We start from the raw sequence: 21,828 nt of genomic DNA on the forward strand, positions 1-21,828 counted from the left end.
TTAGTTACCTCCATATTGGTAGTTGGTACACATTCTAGAGCCTTTTTCTCTGCAAAGGATTCCCTCCCCAGTGAGTAAACTCTGAGTTAATCTGAACAATATATCAAAAGTTGGACATTAAGTTGTTTAGTTGAATTTTACTAATGATCTATTTTCATTTCTGACAGCTCAGTAACAGTATTCAAACACAGCAGTACAACAGACGATTAGCAACCGATCACCCTCGTAATTTAATCCCAGAGTTATGTCGCCAGATGTTTAAACTCGGGTGGATGTCTGGGACTGGAGGATCAATGACTATCAGACAGAAGTATGATTGTTTGGAATATTTAGAGAGTGGGGTAGCCAGGATCTTTCAAACAGGGGGTTCGAAAATCTTGAGGCCCTCAAGTTGAGGGATTAGAAAGTATTTCAAGCTTTGAAAAATTGCTATGTTTTTTACATTTGAAAATGATAGGGGTTTCGATCCACAAAACCACCGAATTAATTTTTTTGAATTGAAATTTGAATACCAAGTGATATGTGAATGTATGTGACAATTTTTGTCTGAACCGATTCGAATAATTTACGATTTGATTCGAAATGCCCAGCGTTATACCTTACATTGAAAAAGAGGCAGAAATTCATTTGCTCATGGCTTGTTTAGTTCAGAATAATAATAAATTATGAAGATATTTATATATTCATGTACATGATTCTTACGATATCATATTCTGTTTAAACTAAATTCATAAAACATTTGAGAATGTTTACTTTTACAATTTTTCAGACTGTTTTAAATGTATGGAATCGGCATTCTTTATTAGGTTCATGACCTTCAAGCAGTGACTTGTCAAACCTTTCTGCTGCCCGGGGAGAGTTTCTGATATTGCTGCTTCCTATACATAACTTTAAAAATACTTTGGGGGATAAACAAATTATATAGGTTGTTGTTAGGAGTGAAAATGTTTGCATTATTATCATTTAAAACATTAAACTAAGCAACAAACTCACTCTTTTTAGGGCGACTGCTTCTTTGGCTACCTCTAGACATGTCACTGCCTTTAGGGCTTTGGATAAGCAGTTTAGTGGGAATCACTCAATTCGTCTATACTGACAATTTTTGATATTTTTCACAGCAAACAGATTTTTGTAACACCGTCTGGTGTCTCCAAAGAACGGATATTACCGCAGGATTTATTCGTGCTTGATGATCATGGAAATTTACTCGATTGTCCGATTCAAGAAAAGCGATTAAAAATGACAGATAATGCTGTCGTATTCCTTTCTATATATTCTATGCGAAATGCAGGTATGGTATGGTTATACATAGTCTTCATAAAGTCCTTTATGGATGTTTCCCCAAGCATCGATTTCTTTGTTTCTCTCCGTAACAATCGCCATTCAGCAATGAGTCAATAATGAGGTAAAAATTGGAATTTATGCGGCTTCTTTTTTCGTAGTTCTGGGTGTTATTTTTCAGTTGTGTTTTTGTAAAGTAGTTGTAAGTCAAATAACTTAATTGTCATTCTGTTCTCCGGGGAGCTTCAGTTTAGTTGCATTAATCAAAAATTTGTCCTGCAAATGCTGCGATAGGCTTGGCTAAAATGATCTGTCAGTACCTGCAACCGGCATGTGGTAAAACACTTCCAATTTTTCTGGGTTAAGGCTCCAAACATCCATTCAATTTGATCAAACTTTGATGTTCTTCGTGCAACTAATGGGGGATGTATAAAGGATTATTAGATGACAAAAAAAAATGGAATAAAGATCGATAAAAATTATTACACACAGTCAAAGAGATTTTTAATTGGTATTACTTAAAATCGGCAAAATTTTCTGGACATCTTATATGTAATAAAATAATACTAAATACATGAGAATAACAATACATAAAATTATGAAGTGAAATTTCCTACTTTAAAACAACCTCTCCTGCCATGTAGGGAACCCTGTTCTAGATATTGGGAGCTAGAGAGCGCAGCATATTACTGGTAATAGCATCTGCATCCGAATGACTTTTACAGTCAGGTTCTGCAACCTGAATTCAATTTTTGATTCTTATGGTTCTATTCTTCACAGGTGCAATTATTCACAGCCACAGTCCTAAAGCAGTTATGGCGACGTTATTATTTAAAGACAGAGAGTTCCGAATCTCACATCAGGAAATGCTTAAAGGAATGTTTAAGGGAAATTCTGGAGAGCGTTACGGGTAGGTGAACAAACTCAATAATTTTCTCCATATTCTGAGCGTTGATGACAAGAATGTCATTTTATAGGAAGTAATCAATATATGGAATTTTTGGAAAAGTTGAGATTTAAGATAAGATTTACATTTTTTTCTCAGAGAGTTAAGAAAAGCGCTAATTATATGACAAACCACGCCTAACGTCCATGTCGGGTATGACAAGTGCAAAAAATATTTATGCATTTTTCCTATGTTTTGTACGCTTTTTTAAACATGCACTGTCGGATTAAAATTCAATGCCTGATAAGGGCCACACTGAATGGCTCGGTGGGCCGGATTTAGGCATGGGGGCTGCCTGTTGCACACCCCTGGACTAAGCTATTTACTTATCGATTTTAATCGGTTAGTATGTTGATAGGTATTTGTCTGTTTATTTGTCTGTCTGTTAGATGCACGCGGTATCTCATGAAAGCGAGGTTGAATCTGCTCCAAATTTTGCATTTGCATTCATCATAGCTTGGATTAGAAGCCTATCGATTTTCGATGAATTATGTCGTATAATTAGCAAGTTATTAATTAATTAGTAATGGGACACACGGTGTCACTATGGAGTAAGAGCGCTGTTTTGGGGGATCCCCTAACCTTCGATCGATAAGTCTTCGGTCTCCGACCGATATTCTCGTTTATATCATTCCACCCATCGTGACAGACAAAAAATCTATCATTATTATCCATTTTTCAGCAATGAAGAAACCCTAGTCATTCCAATCATTGAGAATCTGCCTTCCGAGAGAGATTTGCAACACAGAGTCACCATAGCAGTTCAGCAATACCCCATGTCTAACGCAGTACTTATCAGACGACATGGACTCTATGTCTGGGGGGATACATGGCAATCTGCCAAGTCACAGTAAGTTTATTTGGTTTCAATCATTTCATGTAGATGACTGGTTATTTTAGTCTTTAAAAAAAGTCACTTTCCCCCATACACATGTCTGGAGTCGTTTTCTTTTATTAACAAGAGTGGAATATTGGGTCGCTAAGATGTATTTTAAGTCCCGGCTTTTGTTAATAAAAGAAAATAGGTGCTCCCGAAGTATGCGAACCAAGATGGCGGACATCGGAACGTAACATGGGTAACAGGTTAGGGTTAGGCGATAATTTCTTTCCAATTTTCCTTATTTTAGTCCTATTATCAGTTCTAAGACTAGCCAAGAGCCTCCCGTAGTATTTATAGCTAAAATTATGGCCTAACCCTAACCTAGTACACATATTACATTCCGATGTCCCCCATCTTGGTTCGCATACTTCGGGAGCCCCAGAAAATATTTAACTATATTTTTAACTTTTTTTCTCGGTATGATTTAATGTTGGACCCACTCCCTCATAGGTGACGCTGCCCGATAACCATAACTGGTTCATCGCGTCTCGTTTCACACTGAAATCATTTTTTTATCATCTGTTTTTACTTATGTTCATGCAATGTGTACTTTCGGCGTGTGAGATAAACTACTGACGGTACTTCCGTAGTATGTGTACCAGGTTATGCCATAATTTCAGGTACAAATACTATGGGAGTCACTTGGCTGTCTCGTAGTAGAACTAAAATAAGGAAAACTGGAATAAAATTATGGGCTAACCCTAACCTGGTACACATACTACATTCCAGTGTCTACCATCTTGGTTCACATACTATGAGAATACCCTACTGACTGCCTTATTTTTAATGAAGGGGTGAATACCTCAAAGCATACAGTGCACAAACATGGAACAAAAGAGAGGCGGTTGTCAATTAGAGCCAAGAGTTTTAATTTTCGAATATTTTATTTGCAGGTCAGAATGTCTCGACTATTTATTCGAACTTGCTCTTGAAATGCAGAAATACGGACTCGACCCTGCCGCAATGCCTTCAGGGGAACATGGCATTGTCGACTGAAAATGTGAACATTGTTTTTAGACGTGTAAGTTCTGGAGTTTCGAAATTTCAGAATATTCGAAATTCTGGATTCTGGAAGGGATGTTCAGCTTAGTCCACACACACACATACATCTGAAAGCTGCAACATTCCAGGAAATGCTTTGTAGTCCTTACCGATTCCCCTTTTTCGTGAAATGATCAGCTTTTGTAGATGTATATTTTTATATGCTTATGTTTCACCTTAACAATCAGACATCAATGGCTGTCAGTATTTTGTGGTGTGTGAAAGCTCGTCAAATTGAGAAGGGTTACTTGTCTTTTGAAAATTCTCGATGGACACCAGTGACTGCAATACTTTGGTGGTGTGCAAGGTGGTTTAAAAAAAAAAGGCATAAACGAGGGAATTATCGACCCAAATAACTTTGCGGATAACTTGAGTGCATATTGTTACCGCCTTCTGGAACCACTCAGTATTTTTATTACCATTTACTTATATATTGAACTGATAAACATTGTTATCAGTACATTTGACTGATAAAGTTTTGTTATCACTAAACTGATAAAGTATTGGTATTATTAATCAATTATCCATAATCTGCATTGAACTGATAATATAGAGCCTCAGATTGCAATTCCACTTATTTTTAGTTATTTTATGTAAATACTTTATTTTTTGATCGCTGTAAAAATGCAATTGTTTTTTAATTTTTAAATCTACCTGCCTGGTCTGTCTGTCTGTTCCTCTGTTTGCAAAGATGTTTCAAAAGACTTTCCTGATGAATATACGGACACCTAATTGATACCGCACTAACTAAATCCAATACCTGAAAGCCCATGTGGTAGCATAATTTTTTAAAATTAGTGAAACTAGGATATAATAATGAGCCGAGGGAGGAGGCCAGGGAGAAAAAAAAAGAAAGAATATTTGCAGTAACTTTTTTCGTCTTTGCATTTTCTTTTTAATTTTTAAAATCGTTTACTGAGAACCGTTGAACTCAATTTGACTGCTAGCTATCTCATTTTTTTTGAAAAGGTTTTTAATATTATTTCGAATTCATAAAACTGGGAGTTAAAAATTTGGACTTTGACTAGGGTTTCTCAAACCTTTGTGGAACCTACTGCCCACCCTACAGTTCTAGTTGAACTGCCGAAGGTGAGCTGTCGCGTTCCTTTCAGTCAGTGTTCCCTCTAAGGTGTGCGCGTGTGCGCGCGCACACAGCTTTCAGAGGGTGCGGACACGAATAGATTTACTGCGCACAAACGTATTTCGATGTAATGTAACAATGTGCTCGGTTGGCAGGTTGAGAAAGTTTGTTGTTGACCCACTTATTACCCGGTTAGAACGCCGAAATTTCTTCATTGGTTTTTGCACAAATATCAGTCATTTCCAAAAAAGTGCGCACACGCTAAAATTTCTGCGCACACATACTACAAAAAATTAGAGGGAACATTGCTTTCAGTAGACCAATGAATTGTTCCAGATGCATGAACTTCAACATAACCTTTGGTTATGAGAACCGCCTTATGGTTACGAGGGATCCAGCAATCTTGACACTCCTAGAGTTCTCTACGTTAAGAATTCTCAAACTTTTTGTGTGATGGAGCCCCTGAAAAGGTTGACTATTATTTACGTCACCCCACAATAACCCTAAAAAAAAGCAAAAAAGACACATTGTTACTTATGATTAATGTTTCTGAGTAAATTAAAATTATTTTATATAATGACCCGGACCTATTTACCGTTGTCAAATTTTATTTTTACCGTTATTGCTTCTTTGGACAGTTACAAAATTAACCTATAAGTAAACAAATAGCCCGCAGAGCCCCAGGGTTCTTTTACGGACCTCTAAGGCTCTGTATAGAGCACTTTGAGGACCTATGATCTACGTCTACGTGATGATAGACATTAAGTGATAGTTCAAAAAGCGTGTTAAGTTGGTCTGCTAGGACCTCGTGATATTATCTTAATTAACATTTATAGACTGGTTAATTCGCGAAGAATTGTGCTGTACTGCTAACCTAAGAACCTCTGGATTTATATTATTTTTGTATTGTACACGGTTATTCTTTATTTAAATATCTGATTCAAAATTCTTTTGTAATTGTTTGTTATTCTTAGCATTCTAATTTACTGTACTGATTTTGATGAAAGTTTGCTGATCTTTCCAACAATGGTTTCCCTTTTCGTATGAGTGGCTTTTTGTAAGCGCTCTGTTTGGAGTAAAGGCATAAAAATGGGCACTCCAGAAGTATGTGTTCCACCAATATGGAGATAACTAATTTTGTTAACCTATTTTACATCAAGTTGTGTAAAAGGACTGAAACCTATTCATTTGGCTAACACAAACAGTTCCAGAACCCCTAAGAGAACTGAAATAAAGAAAATTGGAATCAAATCATAGCCTAAGCTGAACCTGGTACACATATTACAGCAGAACCTAAAACGCCGCATACAAATTTTGATGACACCGATTGTAATCCAAAAATCTTCATCTCTTATACAAGTTTTCCCAAAGCAAAGTCCCTAATTCTCTACTAATAAAAAAAGGGGTACTAAACACGAACACGCTTTGGATCTCTGATGTTTCTCACAAATCTGATATTTTATTTTTGCACTCATCAAATGGGTGGTTGTTGCGAACGTTTTCATTGATGTTCGCTCAATTTTAGATGAAAACTCAGTACCTCGCTATGAGCAGTTTTGTGTTTCAGATTTATATACAACAATAGTGGGAGCTAAGATATTTTTTTTCAAACTTGGGGCTAATGTGGAAAAAGAGGAACTCCAACCAATTGTATATACAATTCCATATTATATGTTTTTAGTTGTCTTTGTCTGCTTTGTATTATGTTGCCTTCTTCCTCAACTCTTGATCTTTTATTTTAATGAAAGCTTTGTAATAAATTGAAAGCAAAAATGTTCTGTTATCTTGTATTCGGTTGACGTCTAGAAAATTTATGAAATTTTCTTTAAAAATGAATAATTGAAGTTATTTCTTAGGTTTTTTTCATTTTTTCTGCTACTTGCCAGGTGAAGGTGATACTAATGAATAGGCTTGTAGAGGCGTTTCAATGCTCAATGAGGCAAGCAGTCAATTTTTTTTGTTATCCAAGTTTACTCAGAACAAGATCGGGAACTCTAAACTGAAAGTGGTAAGAGTACTGATAAAAAAGGACGTAGACAATAATATTGTTTTATTTATATAAAAATCCAATAAAAACGCATGTAGACAATCGCCGGGGCGCCAAAAGTTGTATAAATTTAGTATTGTAACAGTGATGCCAGGAGATAGTAGGGTAACACGAGACCTAAACAATTAAATGAAGCACTGTGAGCCAGAAAAGTTGAAATCTAAAAAGCGGAGATATTTAAAAAAGACTAAAATTGAAACTTTAATGATATTCAACAACCTTTACATTGTGCGGATAAGGACTGACAGCTAATCTTGTGGAACAAAAAAGGTGTTTTTATTTATATAGCATACAAAATCAGAAATGAAGTTAGGAGGAAAAAAATCACATTACACAAAAATATCTCTTTTTTTTCAGAATCCAATATTCTTGTACGGCTTTTGCTTTGTATGAACTACGTCAATCAAAACCATTGACCCATATCCTTAACCTCAGTTACTTCATCATTCTTGTTTGCACTCGATGCCCAGCCGCCGAATGTCTGGATGTTGTTCTTGTTGTTGATCGGACTTTTTGTCGCCTTAGTTGCCACATTTTATGCTCGAAAACTTGAGGAATTGGATTCAAGAAATAGAGACATATTTGATATAAAACAGGTGAGTAAACTTAAACGATGTTTGATGTTAAAACTTTACTCCTTCATCGCCTAAATAGTGCATGTCCTAACGTCAGAACGTTAATTCTAATTGTTAATGATTTCAATGTTTGTGTCTGATATGATGTGCAAAGAGATGAAACAACTTTTAAGCTGGTATTCAATCCTAAGCTCCCCCTTCTTGTTTTTAATTCTGATTTGAATATTTTCGTTTTTATGATAATCATTCTCATTACCTTAAAATCACACTTCAGCACCCACTCGCTCACACATTTCAATTTTCTGTGGGACGGACCAACAGTAAGCACTTAAGACTTACGGTATTTAGGCGATTTGGATAAATTGGGCATAATAACTTTTAAAAAGAGAATAAATTAGGTAAATAAAGTCAAGAACACGCAGGTCTCATGTAGTTTCGTACCTAACATACTTCCAGTGGGCGTAGCATGACAATTTTTTAGGTGTCAATCCTAACCCCCACCTGACTACACCATCCAAAAATTACGTCAACACGTCGAACAGTTATTTCTCTTTTTTTCTCGTTGCAACGATTTCAATAGGAGAGAAATCGATAACGTCAGTCAGTTCTTTATCGTCGGCGCCATAGCCATTTCGGGCGATTGTACGTATATTTGGCAAGCTCTATGGCGTGATTGTGATGTCGTAGTGACGTAATTTTCAGATGGCGTAGTCAGATGAGGGTTAGGATTGACATATCAAAAAATTGTTATGCTTCGCCCACAAAGAGTATATTAGGTACGAAAGTACACAAGAACCAGGACATGCAAGGTGCCATAAGGAAATACAATAATGAGGATTGAAATGTAGTATTAAATGGAGACATGCTTTATGACCACATATGCCTGTATGCTAGGCACTTGGAAAAAGAAAGAAAATGGTATCGGTTCATTATTATTCGGAAATAACGCTATTAGACTTAAGTGAATCCATCGGATGTTTACCTATGCTGATAAATATGACTGATATTCTTATTTGATGTCTTTTTTTTATTGTTGATAATTCCCATTTTCTTCTTTTTTCAAAGTGCATCTTTTAGTCCTCCCCTTTTCTGGTTGTTTTATTTCTTTGGGTGCATTGTATTTTTTATGAGATTTAATTTACGAGATAATTTTATTAATTTCGCAGGCGAGCGACTCAAATCAGGAGCCATCATCAGTATTATTTGTGACAAGTCACCCAGATGATGAATGTATGTTCTTCGGACCAACTTTGAATTATTTGGTGAAGAAGAATTTAACTGTGCATATCTTGTGTCTTTCAACAGGTATGGTATGGGATAATCAATAAGACCAGGGATGTGAAAACTGTGGCCCGCGGGCCAAATGCGGCCTGTAAAGATGTGCCAATTTTGAATGGTGTACGGCACGTGAAACAAGTTTTTAATTTGGTTTAATCTGGTACGTGCGAGTGATTCCAATTCGTTTGCAATGCAAAGCCTATACTTGAGTCCAATTTATTATATATGCCTATGATGTGACAATGCTCTAACAGCTGGCTAGCGCGAACCAAACATCGCACGTCATGAGATCAATACCCAAAATTTTTGTGAATGCAACTACTAAAAAGCCTATGTTCAATAAAGGTGCGGTCTGCGGTTTCACCCAGTTATTTTTATCTGGTCCTCCTGTGTTAAAAGGTTGTACACCCCTGAATTAGATGAGATAATCGAACCATTGAAATCAAATTGTTACCATCTTCGTATTTGACAATCAACTGAAAAATATTTTGCTTGAAATTTAGCAACTGTTGTATTTAGGATTATTGCATACTCAAATGTGTGGAAAATTCTAATTACCGGCAAAAAAAAATTTTGTCATTGTCAGAACTTGAATTCTTGCTTTCAGCTAAGGAGTTCAAAATTAGAACTCTGTTCTCCAACTCCAATATTAACAAAATCACCGTATACACGGCCCTGTCATTGCAGCAGACAAAACACATTTTATCTTTCATCAAATATTTGACATGAATTCTTTTTCAGGTAATTATTACGGTCTCGGTGAGACGAGGAGAGTTGAACTCTTGAACAGTTGCCTCAAGCTTGGCATCACTCCATCACAAGTTCACCAACTGGATCAATTTCCAGACAATTTGAAAGATTTTTGGGCAGAAAAAGAGGTTGCCAAAACGATTGATAAATTTGTGAACTTGACAAAAGCAAAAGCAATTTTTACTTTTGATGAAAGAGGAGTTAGTTGTCATCCAAATCACATTTCTGCTTGTAAAGGAGCTTTGTAAGTATTTCGTTTTGATCTGTATTTTGATATTTATACGTGGAAGGGGGAAAAGTCAGCTTATTATGTGGTGATGTTGTCTTGGTTACTTATCCATGTCTGGTATCAGAATAATAGTTAACATGCTAATTCAGGAGTTTACAACATTTTTTGATGGTGATTGGTGAGCCATATAACCAACTTCGTCTAGCTGGGCCACATACAAAAATACAGATGGCTGCTATCACTTAGCCTTAAAGTAATAAAGGCATAACCATGTGAGCGTCTTTTTAAACATAAACTGTCGGATTAGAATTTTATGCTTGATGGGAAAAAGTCTAGGTGTTGACAGAGCCACCGCCCACCACACACCCCTTGTGCCATTTGATCCAAATGGACTCAAATTGTGGATGATTCTCTAACCTCTAACCAGCAAGTGACTTTGCGAACCACACTGGTGACACTACAAGTGGAGACCCAATTCTTGTGGAAATAATAATCATGGGATTTCCAGCCATGTAAGGCAATCGGTAGTCCGATCGCAAGTGTGTTTGTAACACCCATTACAGTATGCTAAATTCATTGTCATGATAAGCAAAGAGCATTTTTTGACCTCAGGCTTAGGGTCATTCGAAAATATTCGGTCAAGGAATAGTAGAATAAACCACCTAAAAAGTGGACCCTTCGGGAAATTTTCAGACCTTTTTGAAAAGTTATTCTTACAGAACTAGCTCTTTTTGAATACTTTAGTAATCACTTCCGAATTTCAGGTGGTGTCTTACACGGCTAATACTTATATTTTTCATTGAATATTTTCGATATCCTGTTACAGCAACAATATAAACTACAATGAGACCACATGATAGCTGATTCCAAATACTTTTTTTTTATATTCACAGAGCTATCAAATCTTCAATTCCTGTCTTCAAATTAACTACTGTCAATACTATAAGGAAGTATATTCAAATTCTGGACATTTTACCTTCATCCACCAATGCGTACCTGATCGTCTCTGGAAGCAGGGGTTATAGGTCAACATATAATGCAATGCTCTGTCACAAGTCGCAACTTGCCTGGTTTAGAAGATTGTACATGATATTTTCAAGGTTTGTAATCTTTTCGCTATTTTGCAACTTTAGTTTTATTGAATTTTTGAATAAAAACTGTGTGGTGTGTTTCATATCAAGTCATAAATTGCATGATTAATCAGAGGACCGATGTCTTTTGGGCTCGACATTATGTACATAATTCATGACATTGAGATCTGTAACTTTGCCAGGAGATCAGTTTCATTTGTTTCTGAGTGAGTGAGTGCATGAGACCTTGTTTTGAGCAAATTTCCAAACAATTGGTTCCGTAGTTGGAAAGAAAAAGCGATTTTTGAAGTTGAAGAAAAAACCAACAAGAACAGCATAATGATAAAATGATCCATGTGTAAACTTCGTGTTTAAAATCGGCAAGGATATATTTTCTCGCGAATAATTTGGCCTGAATGTATTTGAATCAAGGTATAGTTAAAAGGTTCATTTCAACCAGTCTTATATTCTTGTATTCCAGATATATGTTTATTAATACTTGGACAAAAGTCGAGAGATCGTAACACCCTCTAGTTATGGGTTTGTGCAGAAATATCAGAAGATCGTGGTGGATGTTTCTTGTTACTGTTCTACTATCGGTGATAATGTTTCTACGACGAGACTTAAATTATTCATTAAGCAAATTTGAAGACTTGGAGATGCTGTCAATGTTCAATGACGACTCATTTCTGGATTTTGTTTCCCGAAGTAACGTGCGGACGTTTTTAAGCCAATCTGGAAAGTATATGATATATTCTGATATTAAAAAAAGGAAAATGGAAATAGAACATAGTGATGTAACAATAGTGACTCATTGTTCTTTTTACAATTTACGTTACCTGCTCGATTTGGCGACATTTTGGAACGGGCCAATTTCGTTGGCAGTTTTTACCACAACCCCAACAAAAACATTGATTTTGATTGACCTGCTAAGTCGGTGCTCGCCACAAATAAATAATTATGTCAATTTCCACATGGTGGTTCCCTTCACCGGACTAAAGTACAAAAAAATTAATTCGTTAGAACCGGACGAACCGAATATTCTTAAAATTTTGAACCATTTGAAAGAGGAAAAACAACATTCTAATTTAATCTGCGATAATATGGGTTCGTTATTACATAGTTTTGACAATTTGGAAAAGAATTATGAATTGAAAAGCTCGTTAGATTACCCAAGCAATGTACTAAGGAACGCAGCATGGGAGTTATCAACCACGAAGCACATTTTGAATATAGACATTGATATTATACCAAGTAAATATCTTCGTTCATTATTGCGTGAATTTTTACACCAGATTGTACCTTTTTCTGATAAAACTGCTTATGTTTTACCGGTTTTTGAAATTAAATATGGAGTTTTTTTAAAAATGAAGACTCACTTTCCGATATCTAAAAATGAGTTGGTGAAACTCACCCAAAAAAATTATGTACGCCAGTTTTATCACGATCCTTGTTTTTTATGTCAAAATTGTACAAATTTTAATGCATGGTTCGAGACTAAAAGTTCAAATCTTGATGTCGTGGGTTATGAGTTTTATTTTAAACCCCCTTGTGAACCTTTCCTAATATTACCTAAAAATGCACCTAAATTCGATGAGCGTTTTTTACAGTATGGTTATAATCGTTTCAGTCAAATATGTGAGGTTCTCACTGCTGGATTTGATTTTAAAGTTCTTGATAACGCTTTTTTGATTCATCTTGGATTCAAATCCAATTCTCCCGACGATTTCCACTTTAAAAAAGTTGAAGAGCATGCGAAACAAAGTGCAAAATTTCCTTCATTTCTTCAAGAATTACGAAATAAATATCCGAATAGTCAACATTTTTGCTAATAGTTTTCCCAAAACGGATTTTTTGGGTACTCTCGAAGTATCTAAACCAAGATGGCGGACACCTGAACATAGTATGTGTACCATGTTGGAGTTGGGCCATAATTTGATTCCAATTTTCCTTGTTTTAGTTCTATTACGAGTTTGGGGACTAGCCAAGTGACTGCTGTAGTACATGTGCCTGGAATTGTAGCCTAACCTGGTACATATACTACGTTCCCATGCACACCATCTTGGTTCACATACTTCGGGAGTACCCCTTTTTGTACAAAGACCTCGCCACAAATGGAAAAATGCAAGATTTGAGAAAGACACCCACGCTACCTTTTCAAAATTAGTAATTATCCATTTAATGATAGGGTGAGGAATGATTTAAATTTTCAGTGCGGTCTGCATAACTAACTCTACCTGGATAATTACTAATTTTTTTAGCGAGGGCTTTGTGCAAAAGATCCCCCACCATTTATATTATAGGGTGAATGTATGTTTGTACTTTGTGGTGCTTTTTTTATACCTTGTTCATCATACCTTTGAGTGATATATCAGGTGCTACAATTTTTTTCTAAATGATCAAACGACTTAGGCTCTTTGGGATGGCGCTTATTAAGTCGTTATTTAAATCCAAATTTGAGTTCCAATCTGAAACTATTTTATTGATCCTTTTTCATGTCCCTATTAGAGCGGTGCGCGCCCAGGACAGGACCCTGTGGGTGAAGTGGGGGAGGTAACCCGTGATGCCAACACAGTAGGTCCAATATGTAAGATGTCCGAAACAAATCAACTAACTTGTCACGTTCAAAATCAGTCCTACCCTTGCGTTGTGATCTTTTATTCCATAATCTGTTCTCTTGAGCTATTGACACCAGACATGATGCAAGTAGAACTCCCTAACTTTCCTGGTATGCTAGGACAGGGGTGGGCAACAGCCTGCCCAAGTGTGGATTGTTTATCATCAAGCATAAAATCTTAATCCGACAGTTTATGTTTAAAAAGACCTCACATGTTTCAAATATACATTATGTTTTAGCTCTTGTCGCTACATTAAATCTTTAGCCGTTTTGCATGTTCCCTCGTCACTGTAAGGCTAAGCGATAGCCACATTTTTGTGTGGCCCTGCTAGGTGTCTAAAGTTGGTTATATGGCCCACCGATACAAAATGTTGCACATCCCTGTGCTAGGAGAATTAATAAAACCATGTTCATATACTCTGAATTTTACTTGCTTTTTTTGTTCCTTCATGAAAATGAAATTCATCCGATCTTTGTATTTGAAATAGTACATTATCTGGTTTTGCATATCTAGGATAGAAATTGCGTATTTATCCCGTGGAGAGGAAAGCTGATAAGACGACTCAATCGTATGGCGAACCACAGACTCTCGTCTGATTACCTGTCCATGTCACGTACGGGATCAGCTAGCCAGTTATTTTCGAATGCAGGGATTTCTGCCGTAATCAACAGGACGTTACCCAATATCCTATATATTCTCATATAAGGCAGGCTGATAACTAACCTTTATGGTTTGAAATATTCAACCGTTGCAATTTAAAAGTAAGGACGAAAAGTTTACTTTGGTCCAGGACTCCGGGGGTTCCCAAAGTTGATTAACTGTGAGCCAAAATTTGAAGTAGAAGGATATTCTCTGGCCAGGAAAGGGAGGCCAAAAGGGCGCAACAGTACGGTTAAAGAAATATATTTTATACGGCCTCGTATAAATCACTACTTGTGATTTATTTTGGGCGCTCCCAAAGTATGTGGGGCAGTTCACCCGTCTACTGATCATAATTTGAAGAATGCCCAGTATCATAATGGCACTTAATGTCCTATTCCCTCAGCACTGGAATAGTCTGTAGGCAAAGAAGACAAATCGCTGAAGTTTGATTCTTTTCAAACAACGTCTGTTTTCAGTGGTTAGTATTCGTTTTTTAAGCTTTCTTAATATATGGTCTATAACTAAAATACTGCCGTATGTAATCCCAATGAATTGTTACGAATATACACATGCTTAAACTGTGATGATGACGAACAATTGTCGGTATCTAGAGCGCAAAAATGTAAAACAAGGTGTTAAACATTAGTAGAATATATTTACAGTTAAACGCATGGATGTTTCCACCGAGTATCGATTTCCTTGTTTGTTTCCGTAACAATTACAAATCAGCAATAGGTAAACAATGACATAACATTCGGAATTTATGCCGCCGCTCAGACACTTCTTCTTTTGCTCAGACAGATATTTAAGCGTGGTTGTAAACATTGCCTCTTTTTTGTAGTTTTGTGTGTTTTTCGTCAGTTTTTAGTAGAGTTTCCAAAAAATAGTTGTAAATCAATTTACTTAATTATTATTATGTCTTTCGAGGATATTCAGTTTAGTTACAATAATCAAAAAATGATACCGCAAACACTGCAATAGACCAGCCTAAAATTTGCTATCAGTAGCCTACCTATGAACGGCACGTGGTTCAGTGTTTTCAAATATTAATAATAGTTTTGAACATGTTAGCCAATTTGTAAGCGCTCTCCGAAACACTCTCAAAATCAGCGTTGAAAATTTTGCACTGATTAGGTATAATGAGAACCTTTCAGGGGTCAAAGGTAGAGGAAACGTTCATAAGTATTTATTCAAGATCAAACTATTTCACTTGAGTTCGGTGGGCCAATTTAAATCGTTACGCGCGCCGTCGGTTTGGGAACCCCTGTTTTCAGACAATCCCCGCTTTCGATGGCTTAATTTTTTTACCACTGTGACTAAACTAAAACTTTCCGCAAGAGAAAATGACAATTGAGTTCAATAATTCGATCTATACATACATAAAATTTTGGAAACAACTAAAAACTGACGAATCGTTAGCAAGACCACAGAAACGGGTCATTTCGACTTCTTCTTTTATGAACTAATGTTAGACTTTTTCATAGGTTTCGCTGCTTGATGAACAATACTGGTATAAAATTTTATGGAGGTTAATGCTGATAAGTGTACCCAGTTCAATGTAATTATCTGCAGAATCTCTGTCTGAAATTTAGAAACCCATTTGACGTCTCTTCAAATTTTAAAATCTCATTCCATATACAAAAAAAAAAGATTTACTTTATCATTCCCAAAATTTACTTTTCAGTTTTGTGAAATGTGAATACAATTAAAAATTTTAGAATGTTTTAGGTTTTACATTAATATTTAGTCATCCAAAATTGTGAATCTCAAACATGATAACAAAGAGGGGGAATTGACTTTGATGGCCGTGTGGTCATACCACTCCCTCGTGTTTATACCAAACTAATTTATTACTTGTTTTGTTATTTTTTATTATAACGATGACTGTTGTTTTATTTTGGTTGACAAAATCTGAATATCTCTCTCTTTCGCTCTCTTTTATTTTCGCGTTTTAGTAGGTCACTGCCGCCATATTAACGTGCACGTTGAGATCTCGCATTCAATTTCCTTTGCGCCGTGGTCGACTTTGCCTTTCAGTTGTGTCAAATTCCTTGTTAAATTAATCATGGGTGATATGAAGACGGGAGCGGGTAAAGTGAAGTTTTTTAATGATTCGAAAGGATATGGCTTTATCGAGTTAGATGACGGCGAAACTGAAATTTTCGTTCATCAAACGAAAATACAGATGGATGGGCACAGGACCCTGCACCAGGAGCAACCTGTCAATGTGACTTATTTTAAAGAAGAGAAAGGCTGGAAAGCGGACACTGTTGAGCCAGATTTGAAATGGGCGGAACAAAATGGAAAAAGTAATCAAGGAAATAGAGAACGTGGTGGTTACAGAGGTCGAGATGATGATGGTTATGGGCGTGGTGGTGGTGGTGGCGGTTATGACAGAGGTTATGGCAACAGATCATATGGCGGTGGCGGAGGATACGGAGGCGGCGGTGGAAGCTATGGTGGCGGGGGAGGATATGGAGGCGGTGGTGGTTATCGTGGAGGTGGAGGCGGTGGATACAACCAATACGGGGGTGACGGATACAGATAGAGAAATTAGCTCTCAGGTTAAAGTTTTCTTATTTGATGTTTCAATCAGTTGCCGGCGAGTAGGCAGAGCCTTACCGACTTTGTCATGCTTATTGCCAGGTTGTCATTAGCAACAAAATCATCAAATTTTATGACTTTGACAGAGCTTTAGGATTTGACTTTCATGTAGAGTTTTGTAATTATTATCAATCACGGCTTTTGTTTTTTTATAATCAGTGGATTTTCATACTTAGAACTAAAAAGCTGTCAAAGCACAGGCAGGCTGTCAATCAGGCCTTTCAGTGTCTTGTTAAAGGTTTTTTCAGCTATTTTCCCTCAGTTCATACATTCAGCGTCATTCAGTCTTTGTCATTTTTAGTTGAGGCTATAACCGATTTTTTTTAAAGTCGCTTGCTCTCAAGCCGGTCAAATTAGTTTAAAATTTCAAACCATCCACTAAACACCCATCATCACCCCTCCAGCCCCCCCCCCCCTCCCCCCAAAAAATACCAAACAAAATTATGACATTGCATTGTTGTGCTTGACAACCAATTGAATCTAAAGTTTTAATAAAGAATGGGCCAATTTCGTTGGCAGTCTTTTCCGCAATCCCAACAAAACTTTGATTGACCTATTACGTCGATGCTCGCCACAAATAAATAATTACCCAAGCAATGGAGTTTTTTCAAAAATGAACCCTCTATTTCCGATAACGAAAACTGAGTTATTTAAACTCACACAAAAAATTTATGAACGACAATTTTATCACGATCCTTGTTTTTTATGTCAAAATTGTACGAATTTTGATGCTTGGTCTGAAACGACCAAGAAAAGTTCAAATGTTGATGCCTGAGTTTTATTTCTAACCCCCTTGTGAAACTTTTCTGATTTTGTCTAAAAATGCCTCTAAATTCGATGAGCGTTTTTTACAGTATTGTTATAATCGTTTCACTCTAATATGTGAGGTTTTTACTGCTGGATTTGATTCTGGATAGAAGTTCTCTATTGAACGCTTTTTTGATTCAAAATTTGAATTTTCAGTGCAGTCTGCATAACTAACTCTAACTGGATAATTACTGATTTTCTTATTTTGAGCGTTGGCTAGGGCGCTGTACAAAAGATCCTCCACCATTTATAGTACAGGGTGAAAGAGTATTTGTACTTTGTGGTGGTTTTTTTATATCACGCCTTTCGCTCCAAATGATATATCAGGTGCTACTGTTGTTTTTTAAATGATCAATACGACTTATTTTTCCACCGTTCACTAGTAGCCACTGCTAGGTATGGAGCACTTGAATCCCGTTTGGCACTTCGTTCCCAATTTATTGCACCCTTGGATTGTGTTTTAATGATATTTTATTCCATAATCTGTAATCCTGAGCTATTGGCGCCTGACAGGCCCCAAAGTGGGACTCCAACTTTCCTTGCTAGGTGAATCAATAAAACCGTGTTCATATACTCTTGTGTTTTTGTTATTCCTTTTGAATAAAACCTTCATCTCTAAAATACATCCGGATCTTTGTATTTGAAATAGTACAATATTTGGTTTTGCGTATCCAGGATAGAATCCCAGGGGAGTTTGAAGCCGATAAGACGACTTAATCGTATAGCGAACCACGACCTGTCGTCCAGTTACCAGTCTATGTCAGGTATGGAGTTAGGATAGGATTCACATATTTATCCCGAGGGAGAGAAAAGACGATAAGACAGCTTAATCGTATGGCGAACCATGGCCTCTCGTCCGGTTACCAGTCCAAGTCGGGTATGGGATTAGTTAGCCAGTTATTTGTTTTCGGAAGCATGGACTTGATGGTAGAGGAAGCCGTAACTGACCAGTGGTTACGTGAACCACCCTACGGCGGCGAGGAGTCCAGCAATCCCCTCTCACATGATCATCCCTGCATGGGATTCGAACCTGCGATCCCACGAAGAGTAATCAGAGATGCGTTGGCGAGCGTATTCCTAACGCTTAGCACAATTATTTTTGTACGCATGGATTTGTCAGAATCGAGTCCGCACCAAACATGATTCTTTAATTTGGAGCATTGCCCCATTCATTTTGGTATATGAAGGCGTTTAAAACCAAGTGCCCCTCCGGGACTTCCGTCACCCGGATGAGGTCATAGCACTCAAAAAGACGAATCCCATGCAGCTCACCGAAATAAATGGAAGCAATAGCCTTGTAGGGAAAAATTCCATCTTCAACCACTGAAAATTTCAAAGCAAATGGTCCAGTAATCAATGAGAAAAAAGGTTTTTACATAACGATACCAAGAATAATTCAAATAATAAGAAGAAGAGTGCCATAAAATGCAAAACGATTGTCATGTCCACTTACGTGTCCAATATTTAAAAAGGTGCTCACAAAGTATGTGTATAAAGATGGCGCACAACCTGAACACAATATGTGTACCCGGTTAGTTTTCAGGTTGTGCGTCATCTTGGTACGAATACTTACGGAGCGCCATAAAAACACACGCAGAACTTTTCGGATTGGACTGAGGGGGCGATACGGTCATCAGAGTCAGCTCCCCTGTGTTCACCATTTTAATTTTGTATGTTAGATTAACGGGTATTAGTAACATGGCAAGTATACTCGTAGCGCTGCGAGAATAAAAGGGAACTATTGGGGCTTATTTCACTCTGCTCTGCGGATCGTTAAAGAGACGGGAGAAGTTGTTGAGAGGTTATTACATTTAATAATCTACCTAAATTTTTCTAAATTGCGTTGAAAGTATTGCCCGATTCTGAATCCCGGTCACTTTTTTTGTGCTTGTTTCATTTATTTTGGTGGGTTGGCACGTACTTTCAAGTTTTTTTTTGAAGTGTTTTGGTGTTTCATTAATTTTTTGTGCTCAATAACCTGAATCAGCGAGCTTTTAAGGTGTCGCTGCCTGAAGACCTTATGAAGTCCCTCGCGACTCCTGTCACACAAGTTAAGTTCATATTGTGTTAGAAATGTTTTTTTTTTCCCCTATGATACGTTTATTTTGTGCTGACGAATAAAATGATGATTGATTGATTATGCTCGCCTCCCAGGTATCTCTGCATTTTGTTTGTCTGTTTACATTTAGTGTTGTTTATGTGAGAGAACTGAAATAAAATGAATGAATGTAGAAAAATGGTTCGTTGCTCGCTCGAAATAGTTTTATTCACATCAATCAGTTGTATTTTCGTAAACTTACAAATACCAACGTGTTTTATCATCTATACCTGACATGGGCAAACTACGGCACGCGGGCCAAATCTGGCCCGCGGGGTAATTTAATATGGCCCGCTTGATGCTGCCACAACCAGATTAAAACCAACTTTTGCTGTTTTAGCTGGAGATTAACGCAAGGAATTTGTTGAGATTGCGATTAAATTTAGTTTTGACACGAGGTTTACTGTTTTCCACTTTTGCTTTTGTAACACTGTAAATATTGTTCATAAGATGTAACTTTTTACGTCACACATGGCCCGCCAGTCTAAGTGGGCAAAAGTTTTGGCCCCTGGCCCAAAAGGTACACAAACTGGGGTCAGTGATGACTTCACACGGGGTCAGCAAAGATAAGAAAAGAGTCTGATCGATTTTTAATGATTGGTTTCAATCAAAATGTCAATGCGTCTTCTTCGTTAAGTGTTGTAGACGAATATCCATTTCTGTCAGAAAAGGAAATTGAACCTACACGACCTACATATGTGTGGCAGCAATTTCAGTTCTTGCCAATATGATGAAAAAATACAGATCCAACTTGCCGTAGAGTCGGATCTACGAATTTGATTGACCTTTCCCCGACCTTTGACCCCCGAAAAATTGCGAAAACTAACGAATGGAGTTCAAAAATGCGAAAACGAGGTAATGTTTACGACCACGCTTGAAAATCTGTCTGAGTGAAAAAAGTGTTTGAGCGGATGCGAAAAGGGAGCATTGTTACGTCACTTTTTGCAATTTGCTGATTGGCCAACGTCACGAAGTAAACAAGGAAGTCGATGCTCGGGGAAAGGTCCATTGCTCCGAGAATCGATAACTCGTGCAGTGAAAAGCAACCTCATACAGTATATTAACGTAGTTTGCGTTGTTGTTTTGTAAATGAAACATCCTTCCTCGTTGGTTAGACATAGAAATTGATACGACATAGGATGGGAGTCGGTCAAAAGTGAGATTCACAAATAGGGATCCCCGGCCCAAAATAGCTTGGGAAACCCTGCATTCTACCCTCGTAAAGGCGCGTAAGCAAATACAACGACTCATATAAAACATGGGTCATGGTGAAATCCAAACTTTTGAGTATTAAAATTGATTTCGTTTTGGTGCAGACAACTATAAAATAATTTTGATAGCTAAAAAACATGTTAATGACACCCTGATGCCACATAATTAACTTGTACTCATATATAAGGTTGGCCGATAACTAACCATTTCGATTCGAAATATTCAACTATTTGCAATTTAAAAGTACTGACAGTTTACTTTGGTCCATCACTGCTTTAAAGGCTCAATTTTTTTCACTGCGACTAAACTAAATTTACTCGGAAGACAAAATGCCAATGGATGTTTACTTCCATTGTTTACTTCGTAACATTAGCTAATCAGCAAGATGCAAAAAGTGACGTATCAATGCCCCTTTTCGCATCCGCTCAGACACTTTTCCCACTCAGACAGATTTTCAGGCGTGGTCGTAAACCTAACCTCGTTTTTGCGTTTTGAATTCTATTCGTTAGTTTTCAGTTATGTTTATGAAATATAAATCAAATAATTCAACGATCACTTCGTCTTCCTAGGAGTTTTAATTTAATTGCAGTAATAAATAATTAGTGTAGAAATAGCTGTGATAGACTAGGCTAAAATTCTTTAGCAGTAGTTTTAAAAAACAGATTGTTG

The 21,828-nt window shown here is 37.0% G+C and overlaps 4 protein-coding genes across 8 annotated transcripts in view; all 4 read left to right on the forward strand.

The window, feature by feature from the left end:
* Window positions 1-21,828, forward strand: part of LOC120334342 (methylthioribulose-1-phosphate dehydratase-like) — a 107,300-nt gene that overhangs the window by 2,523 nt on the left and 82,949 nt on the right. For 2 of the 5 annotated variants that reach the window (XM_039401829.2, XM_039401830.2), the window contains exons 3-7: window positions 168-310; window positions 1,119-1,291; window positions 2,062-2,191; window positions 2,910-3,077; window positions 4,001-7,007. In XM_039401829.2, coding sequence (XP_039257763.1) covers window positions 168-310; window positions 1,119-1,291; window positions 2,062-2,191; window positions 2,910-3,077; window positions 4,001-4,103 — 717 coding nt within the window. In that variant the 3' untranslated portion in view covers window positions 4,104-7,007. Of the gene's footprint in view, window positions 1-167; window positions 311-1,118; window positions 1,292-2,061; window positions 2,192-2,909; window positions 3,078-4,000; window positions 7,008-21,828 lie in introns of those variants that run through there. The other 3 variants (XR_013468990.1, XR_013468991.1, XR_013468992.1) reach the window with 3 other exon arrangements.
* LOC120334111 (N-acetylglucosaminyl-phosphatidylinositol de-N-acetylase-like) lies at window positions 7,703-11,799 on the forward strand. The gene is made up of 5 exons (XM_039401564.2): window positions 7,703-7,872; window positions 9,018-9,156; window positions 9,871-10,123; window positions 11,002-11,208; window positions 11,660-11,799. Exons 1-5 carry the CDS (start codon window positions 7,762-7,764, stop codon window positions 11,700-11,702), a joined length of 753 nt encoding a protein of 250 aa, XP_039257498.2. The 5' UTR covers window positions 7,703-7,761; the 3' UTR covers window positions 11,703-11,799.
* Window positions 11,715-14,280, forward strand: LOC120334110 (beta-1,4-glucuronyltransferase 1-like). The gene has a single exon (XM_039401563.2). It carries the CDS (start codon window positions 11,715-11,717, stop codon window positions 13,008-13,010), a length of 1,296 nt encoding a protein of 431 aa, XP_039257497.2. The 3' UTR covers window positions 13,011-14,280.
* Window positions 16,406-18,472, forward strand: LOC120334469 (uncharacterized). Its single transcript, XM_078120480.1, has one exon. The coding sequence runs from the start codon at window positions 16,504-16,506 to the stop codon at window positions 16,984-16,986; it is 483 nt and encodes a 160-aa protein (XP_077976606.1). The 5' UTR covers window positions 16,406-16,503; the 3' UTR covers window positions 16,987-18,472.

Source organism: Styela clava, chromosome 15 (genome assembly GCF_964204865.1).
Source record: "Styela clava chromosome 15, kaStyClav1.hap1.2, whole genome shotgun sequence".
Taxonomy (NCBI): Eukaryota; Metazoa; Chordata; class Ascidiacea; order Stolidobranchia; family Styelidae; genus Styela; species Styela clava.